General features: G+C 39.7%; 1 protein-coding gene across 1 annotated transcript in view; it reads right to left on the reverse strand.

The window, feature by feature from the left end:
* Positions 1 to 5,463: 5,463 nt before the first annotated feature.
* Positions 5,464 to 27,978, reverse strand: part of LOC131689655 (5-hydroxytryptamine receptor 1A) — a 172,232-nt gene continuing 149,717 nt past the window's right edge. The window contains exons 6-8 of the mRNA XM_058974896.1: positions 15,164 to 15,292; positions 14,430 to 14,555; positions 5,464 to 6,478 (exon numbers count right to left, since the gene is read on the reverse strand). Coding sequence (XP_058830879.1) covers positions 5,933 to 6,478; positions 14,430 to 14,555; positions 15,164 to 15,292 — 801 coding nt within the window. The 3' untranslated portion in view covers positions 5,464 to 5,932. The remainder of the gene's footprint in view (positions 6,479 to 14,429; positions 14,556 to 15,163; positions 15,293 to 27,978) is intronic.

Below are 27,978 nucleotides of genomic sequence, written 5' to 3' on the forward strand. Positions count from 1 at the left end.
ACAACCTGGCAAGTGTGCGTCGAAGAGGCAATTAAGAACATCTTTTTCGTCCGTCCTTCTCTGGTTTTTGAGACGTCACGTACGCGAGAAGTTCGTTTGAAAATCATTCGATTTTGAATTTTATTTAACCTGCTTGCCTCGTTTAGACTAATGACATTAGTGCATAGGTTTTGCCCGCCAGCCCCCTCTGCAGATCTAAGAAATTTCTCATATGCACTACGAGCTGACCTGAAAGTCCTGGAGTCATCACGCTGACGCCGGTTCCGAGCTTTTCTCATTTTCTTCTTCATTCTTTTAAGCTAAACCCTCAACCACGGGGTTCCCCTAGTCTATTTAGCAGTAAGACGCGGGCAAGTTTCTTCGTAGGATGCTATGTGATCCAAGTCGTCTAGTTGACTAATTATCCATGAAATTTAGTAGCCGAGTTTTCCAAAAATAGGTTCCAGTTTCTAGATTTAGGATTACGATATGTTACCACATTAAGGGTGGTATTAAGAGGATCGATACAGAGCCTCTCAGTCCATTTCTGCTACAATAAGATACAACGCTTTCGAAATCATCTGAAGGAGATGACTCGTTATGCGGTAGATATACTGAGCAAAAAATATATACTTTTGTCTAATTTAGCAACAGTCAGAGTAGTTGTACCTGCACAGCTCTAGCAGCCTTATTTTCAAGAATGCATGTAAGAGGCATTTATTTATTTATTTCGTCAATCGATGTAGACTGGTATAGTTACAGTAATGTTTACATTTTTCTTATTTACTAATATATATATATATATATATATATATATATATATATATATATATATATATATATATATATATATATATATATATATATATATATATATATATATATATATATATATATATATATATATATATATATATATATATATATATATATATATATATATATATATATATATATATATATATATATATATATATATATATATATATATATATATATATATATATATATATATATATATATATATATACGTAATTTTATTATAAATAAAACAATTTCAGATTTTACAGAATCATTTTCTTATGCGTTAGAATTTCTTTTATGTATAAAATATTGTGTGAGTTTTAGTTTGGACATTGTAAAATCAATTGATTCGCAATAGCGGTTATAAACAGCCATCATTCGATTTATAGGGCCATATTTTGCATAATTTGTGCGATATGGAGTTATTGAAAATATGCTTCGATTTCGTAGCTGTCGAGAAGGTGCATAAAAGTTCAATTTGGATAAAATTTCGGCTGAATCAATACGATGCGAGACGATATTATTAATGAACGAAAGCATTGCAAATTCACGACGTTCCTTCAATGTTTGTATATTGATAAGCATGCAGCGTGCTTCATAAGATGGCAGAGGAAATGCTATCCGACCTAGTTTACGAAGGGCAAATAATATGAATTGTTTTTGTACAGATTCTATTCGTTCTTCATGTGTGCTTGAAAAAGGGCACCAAATGATGCTGCAATATTCCAATATCGACCTAACATAAGCAATATATAATGTTTTGATTGTATACGGATCTACAAAATGATAACTAAAGCGTTTTATAAAACTGAGCATGTTGTTAGCTTTGTGAATAATTGTGTTATAATGATCAATAAAATTTAACTTGGAATCTAAAATAACGCCTAAATCCCTAATTCTTTCACATTTTGCTACAGTCTGTCTTCCTAAGGTAATCACAACATTCGGTGTTTGTCGTTTTCGACTAAAAGTGATTGAATTGCATTTTTTCACGTTTAGCTGTAGGAGGCTTTTTTGACACCACGTGTGGAAAACTAGAATTTCGTTTTGGAATGTATCAATATCCTCGGCATTTCTTATCAACATTACACGTGGGTTAGTCATGCCTGTCTTGTTGTAAGTAATGAAGGCAGTGGAAGTACGGTTCTTGAACCAATGCTATGGTAGCTTTGCCTTCCTACAAAGTCACTCATATTTGCTGTACGTTTATGCTGGAAATTTATTTGTGCTATTTTAACCAAGTTGGGATGTAAACACATGTAGCGAGCTATATCAGGTTTAAATAGGACACGATCATTTGATTTCCACGATTTGCGAAGAAAATAACGGTGCACTTTGACAGAGATTCGCATAACACAGTAAGGGCAAAGCTCCAATCGCTCTAGTCATTAATTCCTTGGCACTTCACCTTGACTTAGGGACTCCAGTTTTCAGTCATCTCCCATGACATGAGAGCAGGAATCCAGTGGCTAAATTCTGTACACATCGAAATTTGATTACCGAAACCCAGAAAAACTTCATCGACCTAGCATCAGCCGAAAGTCTCAGCAAACCTAATGCCACCTCTGATCGTGAATAGCAAGAAAGCAGTTCCGATGATGACATGGGCGAGAACGATAACGCGAGAGAAGGCAGACTGAATGACCCCCAAGCGGCTTCACCGCCAAGGAAAGGGATCTCAACACACAGCAGCAAACTGCGTCAACAAGATCTGGCAGACAGACAATCTTTGTACCTCTTTATTTTTACTTTTTGTGAAAACATAAAAGTTCCACGGCTCAGTTGTACTAACCCGTTGAGCCGTGCCAAAAACACCTTTTAAAAAATGTTGATCGTCGATTAATAACAAGGTTAATTATATTTTTCATTAGAACAACAATTGTCTGATGAATATTCCGATAAAATAAACAATAAATAAAATCGGATTTATACACGCGAAGCTACTTACACGCTAGTGCATGCGGCTTACAAATGTCCAAGCGGTCGGACACGTTAACATAAACATGCTCAAGCCCTTCGCGATGATTCACAAACATTAAAATGCAATCGCGATCATCCACTCACAACTATATCCAAAATTTCGCAAACACAAAAACATCTCGATGATTAAGTGAACGCTGTAGCACTTCTAATCCGATCAACGCGGTCTCAAGCGTGAACAAATAAACCCTCATTACTTCACGATCGTAAAGTCCCTGCGCTCACACATCTGATCCGTACACTGAATATCACAATCAGAATCACGGCTCAATGCAACAAGCCTTAAGCAGTGTTTTAGTGGGTAAAATTTCTCGTTTCGTCTGCAATTCTATTGAGTGATTCTGACAAGGAGCTCTTCCGAGACCCAAGCTCTACAGCTCCAGTTGGACAACTCTAAAAAAGGAAAATTGGGTTTTTGGCTTCAACGAGCGGCAATAAAAATTCAAAAATGTTTTAAGTCAAAGAGGACCAAACGCCATTTTAACATACATGCTCTAAAACGCTATCACATCCAACATAGCACTAGCAATACCCACATCTATTTATATTTGGGAACACAAATAGCAAGCGAAAGTAAATAAGTGTTCCTTAACTTGCTATGTTAATGGAAAGTCATCGAAAAATTCATTTTAAAATGCAAAATACTTAGGAAAAAATTTATCGCTCAATCCCTTTTTTTCTTAACGCAGACCAAGTACTGTGCAAAATTTCAAATTGATTGGACCATTAGATTTTGAGTTATGATGTACATCGCAAAGCCTTTTTTTCCAAAGTGCCTCCAAAGATTCACCGTCAATCGCCGAGTTTTCAATATTTTGCGAAAATTTACACACCAACAAAATCTGAATTTTACCGTTGATGTAATTCCAAACTAGACGCAATTTTAGAAACCCGTTCGGTGCAAATTTGACAAGATAGTATAGAAAAGAAAGGCTTCACCAGTAAAACAACAATGAAAACATAACGCCTCATCCATCTCAGCTCGCCAGTCCACTTGAATGCATCTTTTTACCATCCATGCAGCGCATTACTAAAAGTCCTGAAACTTTTACGATCTCCTCCTGCATGCACACACACAGGCACTGGAATTTGCACCCTGCAAGCAAAGATTATTAGTGCAAAAGAGAGTGAGTGCCTGTCGAATCGCAAGGAAGCCGAAATAGACCGGATAGAACCATTTTCACGGACCATTACTTCATTCAGCAGGCGCGCCCGTTTGTGGGTAAAACGGCGAAAGCTTTGGGTGGGGATTGTGTAACAGACGAGAATAAGACCCACCACCGTTATAGTTGCTATCCTTGGAAATGCAGTGTACGTAGGAGATGATCACAATCTGTGCATTATTAATTGCATTTAAAACTTGACTCAGAGAAAGTGTGCATTCGATAATAGAAGTGCTGTTTCAAATTGAATTGTTTTGGTGCCTGTGGTGCACTTATTTCTTAACCCGCATAAAACACAAAGACGATTAAACGTTAGAACTCACTTTGGTTAGAGTTTCCTTACTTTTGATCGCAATTATTAAGTGCTGAATTCTCTGCAATGAGGAATACAATATCACACACTCTCCACTTTTTGGATGCACTCCAGACAGGAAGCAAGAAAAGTGCAAATGATTGGAATGTTTTTCGGAAGAAAATTGAGACTTAAAATTTGATTCAGTGTCGGATGTGCAGTGCTGTAGAGAGCGAACGCTGCAGGCGATGTGCTAGCTGTAACAGATGCGGTTTTTGTACGTGCTGGTATAGGTTTAATTGCATATCACATCATAGACGATTGGAAGAGTAATTAAAATCATCTCCTGAATATGGAATCGTCTTCAGAATGGAAGAATCATCGTTTGGTTGTTTTGAGAAAATGCCCCAGATTCCGGTTGGAAAGTGTAATTGGGTTTTGTTCTTTGGATATTATATCCATATTATTTGATATTCATTCATATTTAATAAACGGCATGCAAAATTGATAAAAACAGATAAATCTGGTTGGCCGGATGGGGAATTAATTGTCAATAGATCTATGCGAATAACGACTCTTCTCAAGGGCTGAACAGTAAATATAACATCAACATGTTACCTATTTTTGCTTCTCTTGTATTCAGGATGTACGCTTCCAGCTATTATGCTACACAAAAATCCCGGATGAAAACTCCTTTTCAAGTTAACTCTCAGTCAACCATGTAATCGGGAGCCACCATCAACGATATTTCATTCGCTCGTATATGTGTAGCAAATAATGCGATAATAAAGCAAATCTCAATTAATCACCTTTAATCACTGAATTAATTTTTATCGTCTACTCTGTCCATATCCGCTCTCGTTCTCTGCCATCATTGATCAGCGTTACGGATTATGCCACAAACCGTACAGCAGGACCTCAAAAAGCACAACCAGCGACGGTTGCATCAAATATTGAATATACGATTAAATCGCCAACTATAATCGCTGTTGTCGCAAACCGTCTTTTCCACCACGACCACCCGGGCTGTTGTCTGTATGTTGGCTGCACAGCAGAGATGAACGAATATTTCATCATCCCTGATTGTACGTGTGTAATCCGAGCTAGTCACTTGTGCAATTAATTTGCATGAAATTACTGTCAGGTCCCGGGCAGGCGTAAGTCTTCTGTAAATTACAAAACGGGGATTTTCTTTCCTGCAAAAAATGAAGTTTAATTTTTAAAAATCATATCAATTTATTTCTTTCATCTCTTAATTAATCTGACATTGTTCGAGATACGATTTGGCTTTATCGTTAATCAGATAACTATCACAATCCGGTTAACAGTTACATGGTTTCGAGTGGAATAAAATGTGTGAGTAATTGAAATGTTAATACTTTCACTAGTTAGGAATGTAATGTTTCAAACTAAGGAAAGAAGGGCCAGCCTTCGAAATCGATTGATCGATAAACCTAAACTGAACACACAATGGGAAAATCGGAACGTTGAAACTAGTGGGTTTCCGTTTTTTTGCACATATATCTAAACATAGAAAGACTATTTGCAGAGCCACGTGTTCGTTTTGTTTTATCTACTGTACAAATTGTTTTGGATTACAGTTTTCTGTTCCCGACGAAAAAAATATTTTCGCATCCTAATCAATGGTGTTCTAAAAAAGTTGCGCAACTATCGCCCTAATTCTACTCCACAGTCCGACACGATTCCTACAATACTAGATATCAGGTAGTGTTTGATGATGGTTGAAACCAACGAAGAATGCCCGATTCTTGGCACAGTTGATGTCGTGCAGTTCGTGCTCACCGGACATCTGCGGATCCGAGTTGGTCGTAGGGAAGATCACGGTGAACTCACCTTCTTTGGCACTTCCCCCGCTACCGTCGTAGTGATACCGATCGCTACCAATCGAATCTTGAGGAAATTTGTGAATGCTGTTGCTACTGTGATGATTACTGCTGCCGTTCTGATGATGATGGTGATACTGGTGCGCCCGATGGTGATGTCGGTGCAGATGATAAGGAACAGCACCCGAGGAGGTACTGCGGTGAATGGCATTCATGCTGCCGGTACTGAAGGTTCGTTCCAGGATGTCACCCCAGTACTTCTCCGAGCACTCGATATCGGGGCGTGGTGTGTGATTGGTCGAGCGGCAGATCGTTGGTGGTGGTGGACCCGGCGGAAGCGGCAGTACTGTCATGTGATGGTCATACTCTAGGCTTATGCTACATTTTTCCTCCAGCGATGTTTGGCTGCTGAAGCACTGAAGAGAAAAAGTATAAAACATTTTAGGGTGTTGGTAGAGCAATGTTTCGCAGGTTGCATATGAACTAGAGATGGTCGGGTTTCAATTTCTTCCAACCCGAACCCGACCCGAACCCGAAAGCTTGAAAATAAAAAATACCGAACCCGACCATTAGCGTTACAACAACTGTATATTATGGGGTACATAATTTCTTTTATGCTTCAAATAGTATGGTATGTACGCCAGTAGAGATGCTTTGAAATCTCCAATGGAGTTCTCCAAACGACTCCAAACTTCTTCAAATCCGCTAATGCCTTGAACAGAATACACAATATTTTTGCAATCAATTTCTTAAAATCGTCGAAGTTCATATATTTTTGTGAAAGAATCCAAATCATGCAACGGCCCAGCTCGGGGATAATCTATCAGAAACTGCTTCTTTTTCTTCTTATATGTACCACTGATTTGATATTGGCGCTAGTATACCATCGCTATATGAGTGCCATCGTTGTTCATGACACCCCGTAGATTTCTATATTCTTTTTCCGTACGTTCTGGCCAAGTTTCACACGTTTAAAACTTCAAAAGCCCGAACCCGACCCGAATTCGACAATTTCAAATTCGAACACCCAGAACCCGGCCCAAAACTAAGAGGTTTGAATTTAATCGGGTCCGGGTTTCGGGTCCAAAAAACACAAACCCGATCATGTCTAGTGGTGAGTAGGCATCGGAAATTGATGATTGACACCATTTTGAAATTCAAGATGGCGACTTCCGCTTATCACCAAACTATGAAAACCATCATCAATACGGAAGTTATTTGAAAGGGGAATCAAAATGGCTAACGCTATTTTGAAATTTAAGATGGCGACTTCTGGCTACCACAAAACCGTCTAAACTATCAATACGGATGTCATTTGAAAGACTGTGGTCAGCAGACAGCGGAAATAGATGATTGACGCCATTTTGAAACCCAAGATGGCGAGTTCCGGATACCACAAAACAGTGAAACTGTCATTAAGGGACCATCCATAAATGACGTAGCATTTTTTGAGTAATTTTTAACACCCCCTCCCCCATCGAAGCATTTCGTCACAAACCTCTAAATACCCCCTGGTAATTACGTAGTTTGACGGCAACTCTCCCCCCCCCCCTTTCCCGTAATTTTTTTGAAAATAAAAGACGATGTTAGTTATTCCCCTTTAAAAAGCTGCGTAGCCTGACATGACCTCCTACCCTCCCCCCCGTCGTGACACATCATCACAAAATGCAAAACTCCCCCCTCCCCCATATAATGCTACGTCATTTATGGATGATCCCTCATATGAGTGTCATTTGAAAGAAGGTAATCGGTAGACATTAGAAATTGATGATTAACGTCATTTTAAGATCCAAGATGGCGAATTTTGGCTACCAGAAAATAGAAAGAACCATAATCAAGATGCATGTCATATGAAATGGGTTGCCTTACAAATAAAATAGGGAGACGCATCGTCAATATGGGTATCCTTTGAAAGCGGTTGGTCAGCTGACAACGGAAATTGATTGCTAATGTGTTTTTGAAATTCTAGATGGTGACTTCCAGTTACAATTAAACAGTGAAAACCATCATTATGAATTATGGTCAGAATCATGTGAATAATTTTAAAACCTAGGCTCGTCACTTTCCGCTGTAGAACGTGTTAATTTCGATGTGTTCGTTAGGCGTGAGAAGCCTTACTGAGTATTATCGGAAATGGTGGATATTCGGGACAATCACCGATTGCATAAAGGATCTGTCCGGGGTGGAGATTTTGATGGTCGACCCCGATTGTTTACGGTGTATTGAAAAATTATCTGATTATGTTCTTTATGCGGAAAAGTAACAAAGCTTGATAAACTTGTTGCTTCATTTGAAACACGTTTAGAATTGCGTTTTAAATATATAAAGATATAAGAGTTCTCAGGAAACGACCTAACGTCATGTTCAGGAGTGGTTCAGCTATATATGCATAATTTTGACAGTTCTATAATATAAAAATAAAAATTTCACTACTTGAACTTACTCTTCCCAGTTACGGTTAGAGGAAGGTGTTCCTCCTAATTTAAAATTCATGTCACATCAAGAGTTACTGGACTTAACATTTTACCCCTATTTATCTAGTCTGAATATCTGTGTCAGAGTCGTGTCAAAGTGTCTTTTTCGTCCACCAAATTCTGGCGAAAATGATGAAAGAGTGACGAAACTTCCCTAGCAGCCAGAAATTTGCGAATACGAAAATGAGACTTTGGCCTCAGGAAAAGCATGCGTGTAAATCCAAAACAGACCATTTTCATTCTTTTCTCCGCACACTCGTTTTTGCTTTGAGATTGAGAAAGACATTGATACCGATGATATTGAACTAAATAATGGGGAAACAAAAATCCACTAGTAATGGTATTCATTTGTCGCTCTTCGATTCCGTGCATTTTTAAGCTAGCAGTGGTATTGGAAAACTGAAGCATTGTGCATTTACTGCGCTCTAAAGAACCATTCACAAATTACCTACCGCAAAAGTTGCCCCAAATTGACTCCCATTCCCCTCATGCAACAAATTGTTACGATTTTATCTACCCCCTCCCCCTCCCTTATTACAAAACTAATTATTCAAAAACATTTTTCTTCAGTAAGAACATATTACGTCAAGGTCTAGCTTACTGCCCCTCCCCCACATGTCACAATATGTATTGAATTATTAACCCTCAAAAAGGCATGCGGGTCTCAGAGGCCCGGTACGTTATAATTTTTTAGTTACAAAAAAATGTGTATGCAGTATAAACTTGGGCATGGAAATTTTGATAAGTAGCTTTAAAATCTATAACAAAAATAAAGAATTGTGAAATTTTCATCTATGGAGTGATGCGCAGCTATGTTCGAATTTTTTACATGCACAAAAAGTCTAGCTGGGCCTGGCAGCAGAGTTAAAAATATTCAAATTCATTGAATGAAAATTGATCAAATTCAGCCGCATTCATTTTCAATATTCAGTGACGCAGCTGAAAACGTCAAATGAATAAACCGCCCATTCATCCATGCAGATTTTCATTCGCCTCCGATTATAACACGAAGCGGCCGTGCAGCAACGAATCAAACGTATCAAAGTATGCCCTGGTACAATGTAAGCGATGATGATTGTTGTTTCATATACCTTTCCGGCATTTGAAAACATTTTCCTATATAATTAGTGAAATGAATATATTGTACAATATTCAACTGAATGAATAACATGGATATTTGAATGAATATTTTTTCTATTCACCGCGAGTCGCATCAGGTTCATTTTCAACCGTCAAAAAAGCGCTTCGATTATTTTTAATTCTGCCTGGCAGGCCCGGTGTGCATGCAATATTTATTAGGAATACCACGGGTTTTATACATTAATATTTATCTAAAAAAACATTTCGATGGGTTCATCTTCATATTAGCAAGTATCTTTTTCAAGTTTTGATTGATTTTATGTTTTTACTCTTTCTTATAAGAAAAATAGCATACGATAATGACGTATGTCATATTTTTTTGGGTAAATACTTTTATTTCACCCACTGTGGTCTACTTGACAATTATTTGGATGCAACATAACCTAACTTTGTCGTTATTGTCAATTCTTGTTGTCTATTATTTGTGTTATAGTTATCGTAATTATTCAAATTGCAGGATCTAGAAGCAACAAAAATTAGAATGGCTATAAGACGATCTGCCCATGTTTTCAATTGTCTCAAGGAATCTGAAATAATGGAAGAAATTCGAACAAATTCAACAGCAGACGATTCCGAAACTGATTTGCAAAGCGAGGAAGAAGATGCGAATGATATTACCTCCGACAATGAATTTGATGCAGACTCGGAAGAAGAATCTGAATATGTACTCCGGTTATGCATCAGAAGAAATTAATACCAACCCAGAAACATTTATTGGTTGTGTTCAAACGAAATGGAACTCAGAACCAATCGACGGTCGACGTGATCTTCCGAATACTCACCTTTTCGAAAAAAAAATCACCTTTTTACATCCATCGCCTTATACGCTGAAATCGGGATTTGCTGCGTGTTCGTACTCATCATCCTGTAATTCCGGATCCGGAAGTCGTATCAATTAGAAATTCAACAGCAGCCAATGGGAATGCTGTACCTTTCATTTGAAACCAAGTTTGTAAAAATCGGTAAAGAATTCGCTGAGGAATAGGTATGACATTATCTTAGGAACTTGGTAAGTTCCCCCGGGGCATCAAGAACCGTCATAGCTGGCCAATGTGGTCGAAGCGCCTTCGGTGGGTCAATAATGATCTAGATATGCAAAAACAAGTAATGTTGCACATATTTTAATATATATATTGCATCATTTGGACATCATGGTGGTACCAGTTTATATGGAAATTTGCTGTGTGATCGTACTCTTCAATCCGTAACTCCAGAACCGAAAGTCAGATCAATAAAAAAATCACTAGCGACCGATGGGAAGGCTGTACCTTTCATTTGAGAAATTTGTGCAAATCGGCCCAGCCATCTCTGAGAAAAATGGGTGAGATTGTTTGCCACATACATACATCCATACATACATACATACACACATACAGACATTTTACGATCTCGACGAACTGAGTCGAATGGTATAAGTGATTTGGCCCTGCGGAGCTTGGCTAAAAAGTCGAAATTTCGACCGATTTCATAACCTTTCTATATGGGAAAGGTAAAAAGGAGCTTGAAGTTAAACGGGCCTGAGAGGCCCGGCTTGCCCTTTAATGTTAGGATTTTAGCTTGCCTTCACAAGGGTTAAATTACATCTGTACTTCAACATATGTCAATACTACTTTCTGCTGACCACTCGCTTTTAAATGATACCCATATTGATGATGGTTTTCACAACAAAATGCTAACCGCAAGTCGCCATCTTGGATTTTAAAATGGCGTAATCATCAATTTCTGGTGTCTACTGTCAAACCTCTCTCAAATGATAATTCTCCATATTTGCTGGTACCTGGAAGTCGCCATCTTAAATTTCAAAATGGCGTAATCATCAATTTCCGTTGTTGACTGACCACCCCATTTCAAATGACACTCATTGGTTTTCACTGTTTTGTGGTAACTATGAGTCACCATCTTGGGTTTCAAAATTGCGTTAATCATAAATTTTTGGTGTCTACTGACCACCCTCTTCGAATGTCAAGCATATTGATGATGGTTCTTTCTATTTTCTGGTAACCGGAGGCCAGAGCATTGAACTTTAAAGAATAAACCGAAGTAACCTATACTTACATAAATATCGCTCATTTAAATTTATAGATAAATAGACTCATAAACAAATATGTCACGGTATTAAGTCCATTAATTTGTCGAAATGACTTTTTAAGAACGTGTATATTTTAGCTACGCATTCTCCGCCATCGAGTGCGGCATCTCACTTGCAATTTTGATGCGGCATCTATCCCAATTATAGGGGAAAGATGCCGCACGAGTACATTTTCCTCTGAAATTATAGATGCCTTCTAAAAGATCTCAATTATTCAACTGATATATTATTTACCAAAAAAGAAATCGCACAATTAAAAAAAAAAATAAATTTCAATGCAGTACTGAAAATTTTTGATATTCCGCGATGCAATTGGACGCACATAATCATTTTTAATATTTTTGTGGATTCATAATAAGGACTATTTTGCATCTGACTTATAGGAGGATTAATCAAGAAAAGTTTTAGAAAATGCGGTATGATCGAAGGGCATTGCGAGAAATTGATATGTGAGATCGCAAACTAGTTGTCAATACGGAACTTAAAAATGGGTTCAGAACTGCAAACACAACGAATTTAATCGAAAACAAACTATTTGTCTTCATACGACATTTCGACCCGTTTGGGACACTTTTCAAAGTTTCGACAATTATCGAATTCTTTAAAAAGTTCCCGAATGGATCCGAACGTCAGATGAAGACAAAATAGTTTGGTTTTGATAAAAAATAAGACTGCATAGCTAGAGACGTAACCTGAAAGTTGGAAATTGACCACTTCTGTTCGAAGACAGCACGTACAGTTGGAAGGAGCACTTTCAGATGTTGAACACCAAGTGGAAGGCATTTTGAGATAAGTAAGACTGTTGGGAAATACGGAATCTCGACCAACCTTTTAAAGGTCGGGAGTATTCAGCTGTTCGATGTAATCCGCGGTGTGATCGGGATGATCTTGGTGGATGAAGAAATGTGTTTGGATTGGTTGGTCGAGTGAAATAACTATTGACGCATAACGGTCCTCAATGCCGCCTACAAGGTACCCTCTCGTGTTCAATTTAGCAAACTGCATCCATCGACTGAATTCTTTGTCGGCGAATCCCTGAGCGGGTTTCGAGAAGGACGAACGACGACGAATCAGATGTGTGCCCTGTGACAAATTTTGGATAAATTCAAGAAATATAACTTGTGGACACCACCTGCTTGTTAATTTTAAAGAGGCGTCCGGTTTGGTGAAACGAAACGAACTGTGTTGATAATGCTTGAGCATGGGTTTCCAAATAAAACTGATTATGCTCAATTATGTGACGCTGGATGGATCAAATTTAAGTGTTGAAACAGCCGGAGAAACATCCGACTCGTTAGAAGGATTGAAGCAGGGCAATGCATTCTCCAATCAATTGTTCAACATAGCGCTCGTAGGTGCGACACGAAGATCTGATATGCACGGTTCATCATCACGTTTATTTACTTCGCAGACGACATTGACATCATTAGCGTTGATTGCAGAACAGTTGAGTGGCATTTGCGTCTTTTAAAAGGGACGCTGCGCGAATTGTGCGGTCCACAAACTCTGACAAGGTAATCGAGACATATATTAACGATGTAAACCACGAGGTAAAAAGACGTGTGGCGGCTGTGAATAGATTTTTTTATGGTTTGTGTACTCTACTGATGCGCACAAAAGTTGCTTTAGGGCCATGAGGTGTGAGCGTAATGCGAAGTAGATCTTCTAGTACTTGGTGTGTTTAAGAGCAGAATTCTGCGTTAAAAACGGAAAACGGAGAATAGCTCATAAGTATTAATTATGAGCTGTACAAAGTATACAAGCATACTGACACCTGACATGTATCGCGAATGCCGGAAGTGAATTCAGCTGAAGCTATGCTCAGCAGAGAACCATATCATCGGTTTCGTGACAGACCCACACTTTGGTTGAGTGCAATCGAGGAAGATGCGCGGGCATCGGCCGTTCAAAAAGACTGGAGAATAGTGGTCTAAAATCGAGCAACCTGTAAATCTAAAATACATTGTTCACTATCGGTGCAAGTGTTGAAGTTGCAAAGTCGAAATTTTTCTAGAAAACGACATTCAATCGCTGTACCATTCTTATTAAAATAATTAAATATTGACGGCTAAATAGCGTCATTGACAATACTCCTTAGTAGCGTTGTTGGAGAAAGGTATTTTAAAATACTGTGAAAATTTTGTTCGAGATGCATTTCCGACAAGCACAAAAAATCTTTAAGCTTCATAAGACACGTTATTAATAGTCAGTAAAGTTTGCGGTATAAGAGCTTAAAACTTTAGCCAAATTTAAAGAATGTCTTCAGGGAGCTCTTTGCGGGTTAAGCTTTACGCAGGTGTTTGAAATGTCACATATTTACAAATAGTTTAACGGCACCAAATTTTTATTCAACATTTTTGGTTCACTGTCCAATAATCACAAATATCAGCAACGGCGAAGAATTTCTATTTTCAAGACAAGATATTAAAAATCCTAAAAGTCTCCATTTACTTTATGGAAAATTATGTGCGGACTCAGCTGATTTTATGACGTTGTTTGTTATGTTCCAGAGGAACGCATCATAAAATATCATTCGATTCCTCAAGGGTCGGGATGGCTCATTAACTGCATCTTCGTAAAATTACACAGAAAGCAAATTTTGCCGTTCAAGGTTTCCTTCTTCCAGCACTTGAGACAACCAATTCCGATAAGGATTAAACCTACCTTTGACGCCAACATATCCCGGCAGATCTTTCGAAATCGGGCATTCAGCAGCCAGTATAGAAACGGATTCCAAAAACTACTACTTAGTGCTATCCATGTGACACAGAAGTCAATCGATGGTGGTATCTGAAAGGAAATGAAAGGAGAATAAATTTGATGAAATCTATAATTCCACGAATTTCATTATTGCAGCTATGCCACCGATAACCATCGCATCGAACGAAATGTTCCGGAAAACACTTGTCTATGCAAATGTGCGCATCGATAGCGAAAAGTGGTTCACATCGTGCAGTCAGGGGTGCGAATTGTTTTGAAAGTATTCGAACTTGCATGACATTTCTCTGCCATCAAACTGAAAAAAAACAATCCAATTCAATGGTATCTCACATTCTGTCCTTCCACTCGGTACCATTTACAGTTCAACGAACTATCAATTAATCTGCTACCCCAGCATTTCAGTCGCACCGCAAAAGGGGAACCACAATTGAACCCGGTCGGGCTAGCAAACCGACCGAAGCAGTGCAGTAAAAGTGCACTCAAGTGTGCATGCATTGCAAATATCGCACGCCATATTTCGCACCAAATGAATTTAAATTATTCTCAAGAGCGTTAGGTGCATGTCAGTGCTGCAGAGTAACTGCCTGGTTCTGACTCTAATGTCCCTACCTTGAGTGGCTTACAGATGCGTACATACGTATAACACAAATTTATGCGTCTGCCGAACCCCCGCTTACCTTTGATCCTGTACAGGTTGCCACTATTTCCTGTATCGTCCAGGGGGTAACAATTACTATAAAACCTAATGATATAGCAGCCATTGTGCGTGAAGTTGATCCGTTCAGTCTCTGCTCGTGCTCTGCCAGCTGGAAATTTATTCGGTAGATTAGTGGTGGAAAAAGTGTACCTCAGTTCTAGATGATAAATTATGGGAAATAACAATTGAAACAGAAGTTGTAGTATGTGGGAATTGGTGTAATAGAGTAGGACTGTCGAGTGCAAATCATAGCAGGTCGGAATGGGGAACCTCTGGTTACTTGAAATGCATTTAATTTTCATATTTAGTTTTTCAACATTATTACATTATTGTCAGCTGTCCGGAGTTGAAGTTGCTTTTTTTACAAACCGATCATTTCTAAATTATTTCAATGAGCGATAAATTTATCATAAATTCTCGGCAGCGGGCTGCCCAGAGCAATAAACATATGAGAATACTACTGAGAGTGCATTGATCATATCACTCATCAAGGTGAATCCAGATTTGTGTAACTCTACTCCATCCTACTGACGAAAACTCGTTCCCGTGGCAAACGTGGAGATGCAGAGCAATGGTGTCTTCATGTTGGACTATCAGTTAATCCAAATAAAACATCAACGGTGCTTTTCACGCAACAAATGCTTCAACTGGAGCTCGTCCGTTGCAGTATTTTGGCTTTGAAATTATTGTCGCAGATTAAGTTAAGTACGTTGTGGGGTGGTTTTTACTAAATTGGACTATTATTATTATAGTGGAATTAATCGGAAGACATCTGTCTTAACCGGATTAATTGTAACATTCTACTAAGTTGCTCAAAAAGTTTTGAATTTTGTAAAAATGTATGGACTAAATTGATAGACGAGATGAGACTCAGTTGCGTATGCGACGCATACGTTGTAATTACAGAGAAAAACGTAAATGTAAACGTACAATAATATGGAAAATTAGGTTAAGCATTCGTGACGTTACCTGTGCTTATGACCGGCACAGGTCCACGTTACAGCCTTTATCGCTTCCCTTCCTATTTTCGGAAGCTTTTCTAGTCCTTGTCAGATGTTGACGCCTCAGGAGAGGTAGCAAATTGACCGATGACCACGGTGGCCTTTCTAATCCATCTGTTGCGTACAGCAGTCTTCCCATATGCATATCGCAGACAATGCTCACTCTGGTTCTGTGCTCATATTAAACCCACACTACGTGTACGAACTCAAACACGCTATTTTGTATCTAAACACGTGCACATGTTCACCTGCACAACCGAACCCAATGTACGTACACGGTGTGCGTACACGTAGGTTCTAGGTACTAGTTTTCTCTTTCTCACCCTCTTCATGACAAGCGTTGACTCTTTTTGCCTCGTACATATTATATATTCCATGGGAAATTATCTCTACTTTTCGAATATAATGGCTTCGCTCTGCGCCTAGGTGCGCAAACGGGTTTAGTGAGATTTTAAAGATATGTTACTGATATGGAGACGCATGGTAGTTTGTGCAAGATAATGTGACAATCCACAGTAAACCAACACTTTATGCAATGAATTTGAAGAAGTGTTCTTAATTTTTATGATATTGAACAGTAACGGAAAATCTATAATAAAAATAGGATCGTAGTCATTAGAAAGATTTAATGACACAGTATAGAAAAATGAGCTCAGCATCCCAAAATTAGCCTAATTTGTTATTTTAAGCAAAAATAGGCATCATTCTAGGTATTGTTAAACTTGTGTTCGAAGATCCGCCACTGTGCACCGTATGGGAATACTATAGCGTAGTTTATAAGTCCATTTCACGGTACACAGCTCACCTGAGCTCGAACTCGCACCACCGCATATAGTGTGTTAGGCCGTTTACCATCATCTGGCAGATAGGCAAGAAAAACAAACAATCTTTCAAGATACTCAGTTCATCTTGTGTTTTTGGCGATATTTGGACATCGGCAACGATCCGTGGTTGAGGAAATTTGAAATCATCTTTGTTCTCCGTATATTTTGTATCCCTCTTTTTTTAAATAATTTGAACAATGTTGACTGATTTGACTCAAATTTTGAAAAGAGTCTCGGGGTGGCATGGGGTGGACATGGTTTCGTAATGCTGGGAATCTTTTTTTTTTGGATCATCCTACTATTACAACTTTTTATACCTGTTCAATTATAGGGGCCCCCTAGCTCAAGAGTGCCCAGGGGCTCCGCTTAGTCTTAAGATGGCCCTATTAGTGAAGCCGTAAAGTGTAAAAAGAGCTAATCAATCTCAAATTTTGAGATTGCACTATAACGTCAAATTTGAAGATATTCACATGTTCTTAGGACATACCTTCAAAAAATTTAGTTTACTTGGAATTCCACGCGAACCTAATTTACGATTGAACGTCACCATGGGCGCCATTTTGACGAAAATTAAAGCTTTTTGAATCCTAAAACTGTTTCGTTCTATGTTTTTTTATTGGCCCACAAAAAATCTCTAATTTGCTTGGCAGTTGAACAAACTGATAGAAATGTCACAAAATAAAATTTCTGCTACATATCAAGTGAACAGCACATAACTCTCCGAGCTCTCGATCGAAGCAGTTCGTTTTCTGGTGCTGTGCATAAAGTGAACAAGAATATATATTGTCAGTGAAGGTCAACTATTGTTTGAGGCAGTCTTTGTTCGCCGGTGCCTAGGCTGGTGAAGTGAATACCAGAATTGCCGGACACGCCGCTATATAAGCTAAGTATTATTTTTCTTTCTTTCGTTTCCCTTTCCCCGATCGGTCTACTTTTCCCTTTCCCCTGAATACAAGTTTCATCTCTCGTTTACACCACGTGCTATCCTCGTGCCTAAATGGCCGAGGGCGAAGGAACATTGGATGGGAATGATATTCCCATGGATTTACCGGATAAACCCGATATTACTCCCTCCCCTGATTCCCCCAGTCCTCCCCGTATTAAAACATACCCAGCCAGTTCAAATGGACCCTGGGTGGTGTATTTCCGGCCCAACACGAAATCGCCCAATATTCTAGAAATATCACGGGAGCTGACTGCTAACTACCCGGCCGTAGCTCAGATAACACGTGTTCGAGCTAATAAGATACGCGTTATAGTAAATGACCTCGATCAGGCAAACCAGATTGCTCGCAGCGAGCGTTTTACGAAACAATTCAGAGTGTATGTGCCTTGTAGGGCAGTGGAGATCGATGGAATAGTCGCCGAACCGGGTCTAAAGTGCGAAGACCTGTTGAAGTACGGGGTTGGCTGCTTTAAGGACCCTTCACTTCAAAAGGTGAAGATTCTGGAATGCAAGCAATTGTATTCCGCAAAAACAGAAAATGATAAAACAACTTATTCTCCGTCAGACTCGATTCGGGTGACTTTCTCCGGGTCTGCTCTTCCCAACTATGTCCTCCTGGATAGGGTTCGCTTACCCGTTCGCCTGTTTGTACCGCGGGTAATGAACTGCAGCAATTGCAAGCAACTGGGCCACACAGCCACTTATTGTGGCAATAAAAAACGGTGCGGCAAATGCGAGGGAGAGCATGAGGATGACGCTTGCGGTGGAGAAACTGAGAAGTGTATTTACTGCGGGGGCCCTCCGCATGCTCTTAAGTCATGTCCGGCGTACAAGCAGCGCGGGGATAAAATTAAGCGCTCCCTTAAGGATCGCTCGAGGCACTCTTATGCAGAAATGCTAAAGAATGCTTCGCCATCTGTCCCTTCCGAAAATTCCTTTGCTCTTTTGGCTGGCGTTGAGCAAGAATCTGACGACCCACAAGAGGGAACATCATTGGTTAACCCAGGGGAATCCAGGAAGAGGAGAAATCTAGCCTCCCCTACATTGCCTCGTAAGGGTGCCAAGGTGTCGTCCACTCAGAGTGCGCCATCTACAACCAATAAATCCAACGGAAGTGATGCACAAAAGCCGAAGCAATTTGCTCCAGGACTTGGAAATTTTAATTCTAACAAGGAGTACCCACCACTTCCAGGGACACCAAAAACCCCAAGTGTCCCCGTTTTTCAAACAGATACTCAGTCCAGTAACGGACTAATGAAATTTTCTGACATAGTGGACTTAATTTTCACAGCTTTCAATGTTACTGATCCTCTTAAAAGCCTTCTGGTACGTTTTCTCCCTATAGTGCAAACATTTTTGAAGCAGTTGACTACTAAATGGCCCCTCCTTGCAGCGATCGTATCCTTCGATGGCTAAGTCATCGAACGAGGTCACCGATTCGATCACTGTTCTACAGTGGAATTGCAGAAGTATCCTCCCGAAAATCGATTCCTTCAAATTCTTACTAAACAGTTTAAAATGTGATGCTTTCGCATTATGTGAAACCTGGTTAACTTCTGATATAAATCTCAACTTCCACGACTTTAATATAATCCGTCTGGATCGAGAAAACCCTTATGGAGGAGTACTTTTGGGGATCAAAAAGTGCTATTCTTTCAACCGAATTAACCTCCCTTCAACACCAGGCATTGAAATTGTCGCTTGTCAAGTTTTAATCAAAGGTAAAGACCTTTGCATTGCTTCCATCTACATTCCTCCTAGAGCCTCGGTAGGGCACCGAACGCTTTGTAATATCACGGAATCCTTACCGGCACCGCGGCTAGTTCTGGGAGACTTTAACTCGCACGGTACGGTATGGGGCTGTCTTCATGATGATAATAGATCAACATTAATCCAAGATCTTTGCGACAATTTCAACATGACCATCTTAAACACGGGAGAAATGACGCGGATTCCTACACCACCAGCACGCGCAAGCGCGTTGGATTTATCGCTTTGCTCGACATCGCTACAGTTAGATTGCATGTGGAAGGTGATCCCTGATCCCCACGGTAGCGATCATTTGCCTATCGTGATTTTAATTGCTAACGGTTCAAGACCATCGGAAACAATCAATGTCTCGTATGACCTCACACGGAACATTGATTGGAAGAGTTACGCGACCGCGATATCCGTTAAAATCGAATCCACTCAAGAACTTCCTCCGGAGGAAGAGTACAGGTTTTTGGCTGGCTTGATTCTCGACAGTGCGAATCAAGCTCAGACTAAACCAGTACCCAGCGCGAATACCCATGGACGGTCTCCCACCCTGTGGTGGGATAAAGAGTGCTCAGAGCTGTACGCGGAGAAGTCCACTGCATATAAGGCCTTCCGGGAAGACGGGTTACCCGCTAGCTATCAACAGTACGCGTCGTTAGAAAAGCGAATGAAGAGTCTAATGAAAGCCAAAAAACGCAGTTATTGGCGCCGGTTCGTCGACGGGTTAACGAGAGAAACAGCGATGAGCACTCTTTGGGGTACGGCTCGACGTATGCGTAACCGTAATAGTACCAACGAGAGCGTGGAATATTCAAACCGTTGGATATTCGCTTTCGCCAAGAAGATCTGTCCGGACTCTGTCCCGGTACAGAAAACGTGCCGCGCCGCGTCTCCTCCCGATACCGCGAACGAAACACCGTTTTCGATGGTGGAGTTCTCACTTGCTCTCTTATCATGCAACAATAACGCCCCAGGGTTAGACAGAATCAAATTTAACTTGCTGAAGAATCTGCCTGACACTGCAAAAAGGCGCTTGCTGAACTTATTTAACAAGTTTCTTGAGGGTAACATTGTCCCTCATGACTGGAGGCAAGTGAAGGTCATCGCCATTCAAAAACCAGGAAAACCAGCCTCCGACCACAACTCGTATCGGCCGATTGCAATGCTGTCCTGTATTCGGAAGTTGTTCGAGAAAATGATCTTGTTTCGCCTCGACAATTGGGTTGAAGCAAATGGCTTACTGTCAGATACACAATTTGGCTTCCGCAAAGGCAAAGGGACGAACGATTGCCTTGCGTTGCTTTCTACAGAAATCCAAATGGCCTATGCTAACAAAGAGCAGATGGCATCAGTCTTCTTGGATATTAAGGGGGCTTTTGACTCAGTTTCTATCAACATTCTGTCAGAGAAGCTGCACCAGCATGGTCTTTCACCTATTTTAAATAACTTTTTGCTAAACCTGTTGTCTGAAAAGCACATGCACTTTTCGCATGGCGATTTAACAACATCGCGATTTAGCTACATGGGTCTTCCCCAGGGCTCATGTCTAAGTCCCCTGCTCTACAATTTTTACGTGAATGACATTGACGATTGTCTTGCCAATTCATGCACGCTAAGGCAACTTGCAGACGACGGGGTGGTCTCTGTTACAGGGCCCAAAGCTGCCGACTTGCAAGGACCATTACAAAATACCTTGGACAATTTGTCTGCTTGGGCTCTTCAGCTGGGTATTGAGTTCTCCACGGAGAAAACTGAGTTGGTTGTTTTTTCTAGGAAGCGTGAGCCGGCGCAACTCCAGCTTTTATTAATGGGTGCAACGATCAACCAGGTTTTCACATTTAAATATCTCGGGGTCTGGTTCGACTCTAAAGGTACCTGGGGATGTCACATTAGGTATCTGAAACAGAAATGCCAACAAAGGATCAATTTTCTCCGAACAATAACTGGAACATGGTGGGGTGCTCACCCAGGAGACCTGATCAGGTTGTACCAAACAACGATATTGTCGGTGATGGAGTACGGGTGTTTCTGTTTCCGCTCCGCTGCGAAAATACACTTCATCAAACTGGAGAGAATCCAGTATCGTTGCTTGCGCATTGCCTTGGGTTGCATGCATTCGACCCATACGATGAGTCTCGAAGTGCTGGCGGGCGTTCTTCCGCTAAAAAATCGATTTTGGGAACTCTCATATCGATTGCTCATCCGATGCGACATTCTGAACCCGTTGGTGATTGAAAACTTCGAGAGGCTCGTCGAGCTTAATTCTCAAACCCGATTTATGTCCTTGTACTTCGACTACATGGCACAGAGCATTAATCCTTCTACGTATACTCCCAACCGTGTTCGTTTCCTAGATACTTCTGATTCTACTGTATTCTTCGACACATCCATGAAGGAAGATATTCGTGGAATCCCGGACCATATACGCCCTCAAGTGATCCCCAATATATTTTATAATAAATTCCGAGAAGTCGACTGTGACAAAATGTTCTACACTGACGGATCAAATCTCGATGGGTCCACTGGCTTCGGTATCTTCAACAATACTATCACCGCTTCATTCAAGCTCAATGATCCCGCTTCAGTTTACGTCGCAGAGTTAGCTGCAATTCAGTACACCCTTGGGATCATCGACACTCTGCCCACAGATCACTACTTCATCATTTCGGACAGCCTCAGCTCTATCGAGGCTCTTCGTGCGGTGAAGCCTAAAAAGCAATTCCCGTATTTTCTGGGGAAGATACAGGAGTCCTTGTGTACGTTATCTGAAAAATCTTATCAGATTACCTTTGTTTGGGTCCCCTCTCATTGTTCTATCCCGGGCAATGAAAAGGCCGACTCATTAGCAAAGGTGGGCGCATTAAATGGTGACATATACGAAAGACCAATCTGCTTCAACGAATTTTTTAGTATTTGTCGTCAGAGGACACTCAACAGTTGGCAAACCTCGTGGAGCAATAGTGAACTTGGACGATTGCTACATTCGATTATCCCAAAGGTATCAACGAAACCTTGGTTCAGGGGGATGGATGTGGGTCGGGATTTTATTCGTGTAATGTCCCGACTTATGTCCAACCACTACACCCTAGATGCACATTTGCGGCGTATTGGGCTTGCGGAGAGTAGTCTGTGCGCTTGTGACGAGGGCTATCATGACATCGAGCACGTTGTCTGGGTATGCGCCGGGTATTTGGACGCCAGGTCTCAGTTAAAGGATTCCCTTCGGGCCCGAGGTAGACCACCCAATGTCCCAGTCCGAGATATGCTGGCAAATCGTGATTTCCCCTATATGTCCCTTATTTATACTTTCATAAAAACGATAAATATCCCAATTTAGCCCCTCTCTTTTTATTTCTCGTTTTTAGAAGTTTCCTCTTGCCGTGTGGAACCGATAAGCTTCAGACTGCCACTATGTAACCGCCGTCGCCCTTATCACTACGGAATCTGAAGCGAGAGCGACTCGAGGTCCGAAGGATCCCCTTTGAAGGATTCCCCGCGGGTCCGAAGAATACCATCCGCCAATCCGACCTACTAGACTGAGGCGCAAATTTGTTTCGCTGATCTCCCGTTTGCCCGAAAGTTGCAAGTTTTGCTCTTCTCTACCGGTCACCATCTACGCCTTCTCTCCCCTGTCCTTGATACAACTACTTCTACACCGATTTTGGAAATGACCAAGCATAAGTATCCGATAAAAAATCAAATTTGTATTCCGTATTCCTAGTTTTAAGATAGTTGTAATTTCTACTCTTTGTTAAAACTATTGTCCCCCATCTTGTAAATAGAATTGTATCCCTAGTTTTAAAACATCTGTGAAATTTTTCATAAATATTTGTTCCCCCTTTTGTGTACCAAACTATATTGTTAGTTTTAAGATAACTGTAAATATTTCCTAAAAAACTATTACTATTGAATTCCTTGTTTTAAAATTTTTCATAAAAAAAAATCTTTTGCCCCCTCTCTTATATATAGAATTTTTTTTTCTAGTCTTAAGATAGCTGTAAATTTTTTCTCTGTTATAAAAAAAATATTTCAACATTATAACCTCCTAGTTTTAAGATATTCAAAATGTAAAAACAAAAGAATTCGGCACCGCCAAGCTAACGCATTTGTGCCTATCAAATAAACGAAATGAATTAAAAAAAAAAGTGAACAGCACAACAAAATGTCAGAATGTATAATAACGCCAAAACAATATCTGGCACTCAGAAATTCCACAGTTTTGTGCTTATTCCTGGTGGCAAAGTAAAGGTAAGGTATTCTAATTCAGAAGATGAACCAAAAATATTTTCGTTGTATAGATATAATACAAAATAGCATGCATGGAGAAAGTTTCAAGATAAATGTATAAAATAAATAAATAATTATGTAAAATTGAATATATAATATTGTGGTGGTTATTTCTTTACCTGATGCTTCCTCAGAACTAAAAAAGAAAATATAGAAGTAATAATCGAATATTCGTTTAATGGCAAAAACTCATTTCAATGGGATTCTTGATTAATAAAAATATAGTTAGTTGCTAAACAATATCTTCTCACCTCACAAACTAAGTTTTATTGGATTCTGAGATGATTATGACTCTCATTTGTTTAGTTTTCGATAAAAATACACTGATAAAAAATTCAGTTGGGACAAGGAAAAGTTTTTATCGAATAACTTTTTTTTGAAAGTGCCCAACTTGAAATTTTAACGGTAGGTAGGGAACATAATTACCTATGTTGGAACAAAATATCATCTAAATCAAAGATGAGTTTTTTTTTTGTAAATCGGCTTTAAATTTTTAAAATCGATTTTTTCCAGTGCAGCAGTCGATTAGGAATTCTTTCAATATTTTTATTCGAAAGTTTGACTAATTTTGTAAAAATCACTCCTACAACATTTTTTTGTAGGATTTGTCATTTTTAGACTAGAGCAATTTGAAAAAAAATGTAAAAAAAGTTTGTTTGACCCTTTTCAAAAGACAGTCTAGATCATTATTGGAAAAACAAAGTATGTGGCTTTTTGTGACAAAGCCTTCATGTACAGAAAGTTTCATTAAAATCTGAGAGGGTGCTGCCAACTCTGAATACGATTTAGCGCAATTTGTTTCGTTTCATTGAATCAAACACCGTCTTGAAATCCACAAAGGTATTTCGTTTTCGTCGATGTTTGCCACACGACATGGATCTGCCATTTCGCTAGAGTTCACGCTCAAATCTTTCACTTTTGGAATGTGCCATTTCGAGATTCAAGCCCGAAATAACTGCTGATGCCCCTCGGACTACTAACTTATCGGCTCGTTTCGGGATAACCAATGCGTACTGCATTGGAATTTTGTAAACATTTATTACCGACATAATTGTACAAATTAAGTTTGAAGAAAATCTGTACCAAATTCCTAAATAAATCACTGTAGTCTCAACTCACGACAGTAACCCACGAAATATAACATCATATTTAATACTCGTTAAATTTAAATGATTGAATGATTTAGCTCTTCGGTAGCTAGTGAAATGTGTGAACGATTTTCACTCATGTTTTAAAATATTTTGGAAACGTTATCGGCATCATGCAGTCATAATTTGCCGTAGCGTTGCAATAGCTGTATAATCCAGTCATAACGAACTTCACAAAAAACGACACAAATAACGGAAAGTCTGCAATAACATATAATAAATTAATTCACTCAAACGCGACTAGTATTAAAATTGAGCGTATCTACCATATTTTAGCAGCACAGCCAGAGCCACCACTTGTGCCAAGCAGTCTGGGACGGTGATGAGTTATCTCTTTCACGTATGAATTTATGAACGATCCAATAAAACTGACCAAACGATGGGCAATGGTGAGCATAACGCATTTATGGAAGCACTACTTTACGTTTGTTTTAGTGCCTATTACAGGAGATAAATCTGTTCATTTGTCACAATAGTTTTTTTATACTCGGCAACATCCATCAATGATATGTGAAGTATGTCAGAAATTAAAAATAAGTGAATGCTCTGCGAACGGCTGCTAAAAGCAGCTGTCAATCACCACGAATTCAAGCGCCGAAATCACAATTCAGTCTCATTCAAACCACTAATCTCGCACATCCTCGTCGCTTCCGGAATTGCCACATCCATCTTTCACACTCGTTCGTCTTCTTTTTTCAAGCAGGACGCACTTTCCACACTACCATCCAAGCAATGGCGGGCGATGGGGCAAGAATAGATTCCAAGAAATTGCCGTCGTCCTCATTGGCAACAGGAAATGATTCACCATTCATTACTGTCGAAAACCGGGAATGCTGGACACGCTGGCAAAAAGACACACGACAGCAGACCAGGGTTTAAGGAAAAGCTACGAAAAACTCGTTCAAGCAGAGTATAAATTGTCACGCAATATCAGCTGGGCGGTTGCGAATCCATCGCCCGGAAATTTTCCAAGTGAGATTTCAGCAATCAAAAGTCGATTACAGTGAATAATCACCATCGGGTTTGGTGGTCCTCGCTGATAGTATCGACTATTGTGCTGGTAAGTACAAGCAACAAAAAAATGAAAAGGATAAAACTAACCGTTTAAAGTTATGCTCGATTCGGGCGGAAAGTGACAAAGGGCGGTCGCCTCGTAAAGTGGGTACAACTTAAACTTCGAGTTTCGTTGTTAACAACGATGTTGTAGGTGTGGAAACGGGAGCCCATAAAGATGTGACGACAGTTTTTTCGACCACCAACTGCTTCTGTGCTGGGCCCGGCCTGTGTACGGATGTGTATTCAAATATCCATAGGGCAATGTTGGGCAGATAGAAAATGTGACCACCCGGCCCGGGTTAGGCATGGTGGCGGTGCTCTAGAAAAGGACCTCCCGTCGATGCCAGTCGGCATTTCAGGATACGGGAGAGCAGAGCATGAAAGCAATGATTTCGTATGGCTATAAATTTAGTGTATTCTTTCCGTACGGAATGGAAGTGTTTTTTTTGCAGAATTCTGTCTGTTGTTCGTTGTGGTTACTCATAGAAGGAAAACGTGATCTGCATTTCTGGGTGCTTGGAAAATTGTCATTTGCCAGGTACGCTATTGAATTAGAAAATATTGCCTCATAATAAAAGGTCTTCCAATTCTGTGTCCATGAATTGCTCGTTACTGCGATGTAAGGTAGTAATAATAATGCATTTATTGGAAAATTGTAACATATGGCTTGAGTGCCAACAGCTTGTTAATCAACATTAAAGGTATTACGAAATGTAGTCAAATGGAGAGCAATTCGAATAGATGTTCGCTAAACATTTCAAACCATAAAATCTTTAGACAAAATCTGTATTATTCTACGACGAGAATCATACAGACAGTACCGAAGAGTACATACAATATACTTTTACTAGTTTCCTCAGGAAGAAAACAAACATCAAATGCGGATCTGCTGTGAAAACTTGATATGGAATTTAACACTCGGAATGCGGAATATTGAGGCACTCAAACGTAATAGCACCCACAAACACACAAACGGCTCTTTTACATTTAGTAAACAGAGACAGAACAGAGTCTATGAATTGGAATCCATAGTCTATGCTAATAGCTGTGGCTATGTTCTCACTTGTAATTCGTTGTACTGAGCAGCAACAGAACAGGAAGAATATTGACATCGGATCCGTTTGCCTCCATGGTTAGCAGTCATATCGAAGGTTTAATATTGAACAAGGCTTGCTGCTGTATGGTATGAATTTGTAAAATAACAAATTGACCAGGTCGTTTTCCGGCATATATGTTATGGGCTTTCCAATGCTATTATATTTGCTATTGCATTTGTATCTTATGAATTGCCAGGTGCTAATTGAAGGCTCTTTAATACACATCATCCCCAGTGCCATGAACTATTTGGAATGATGCTTGTTAATAAAAGGAAAGTGTTTTACAAATGGATACGTTTAAAACTGCAATCAAGCTTTGCAAGGGACTTTAACAGACCTCTTCAATATTAGCTGTGGTAATGTCGCTTCTGTTATAAAGCATGTTTTCCTTTGTAATGACAATTTAAATTATGTCCATCGACGAACTATGCAAGCTAGCTTTGCGATTGCAACTCTTCTACCAGTCATCTACGTCGCGAAGGTGATGTTCTTATAGCGATAAAGAAATATCTAACTAGGACTGTACTAAAAATTCCTGGACGTGAATGTTTGAAGCAAGTTGTCGTACGCGTTTCACTGCCAGGTCGATTGTTATATATTTGCTGAATTTATATTTAAGACCGAACAGTGATCCTGACTTGTACAACATTCACTCCTCTGCAGTTCAAAGCACCCTGG

The sequence above is a fragment of the Topomyia yanbarensis genome, chromosome 3, assembly GCF_030247195.1.
Source record: "Topomyia yanbarensis strain Yona2022 chromosome 3, ASM3024719v1, whole genome shotgun sequence".
In the NCBI taxonomy this organism is placed as follows: Eukaryota; Metazoa; Arthropoda; class Insecta; order Diptera; family Culicidae; genus Topomyia; species Topomyia yanbarensis.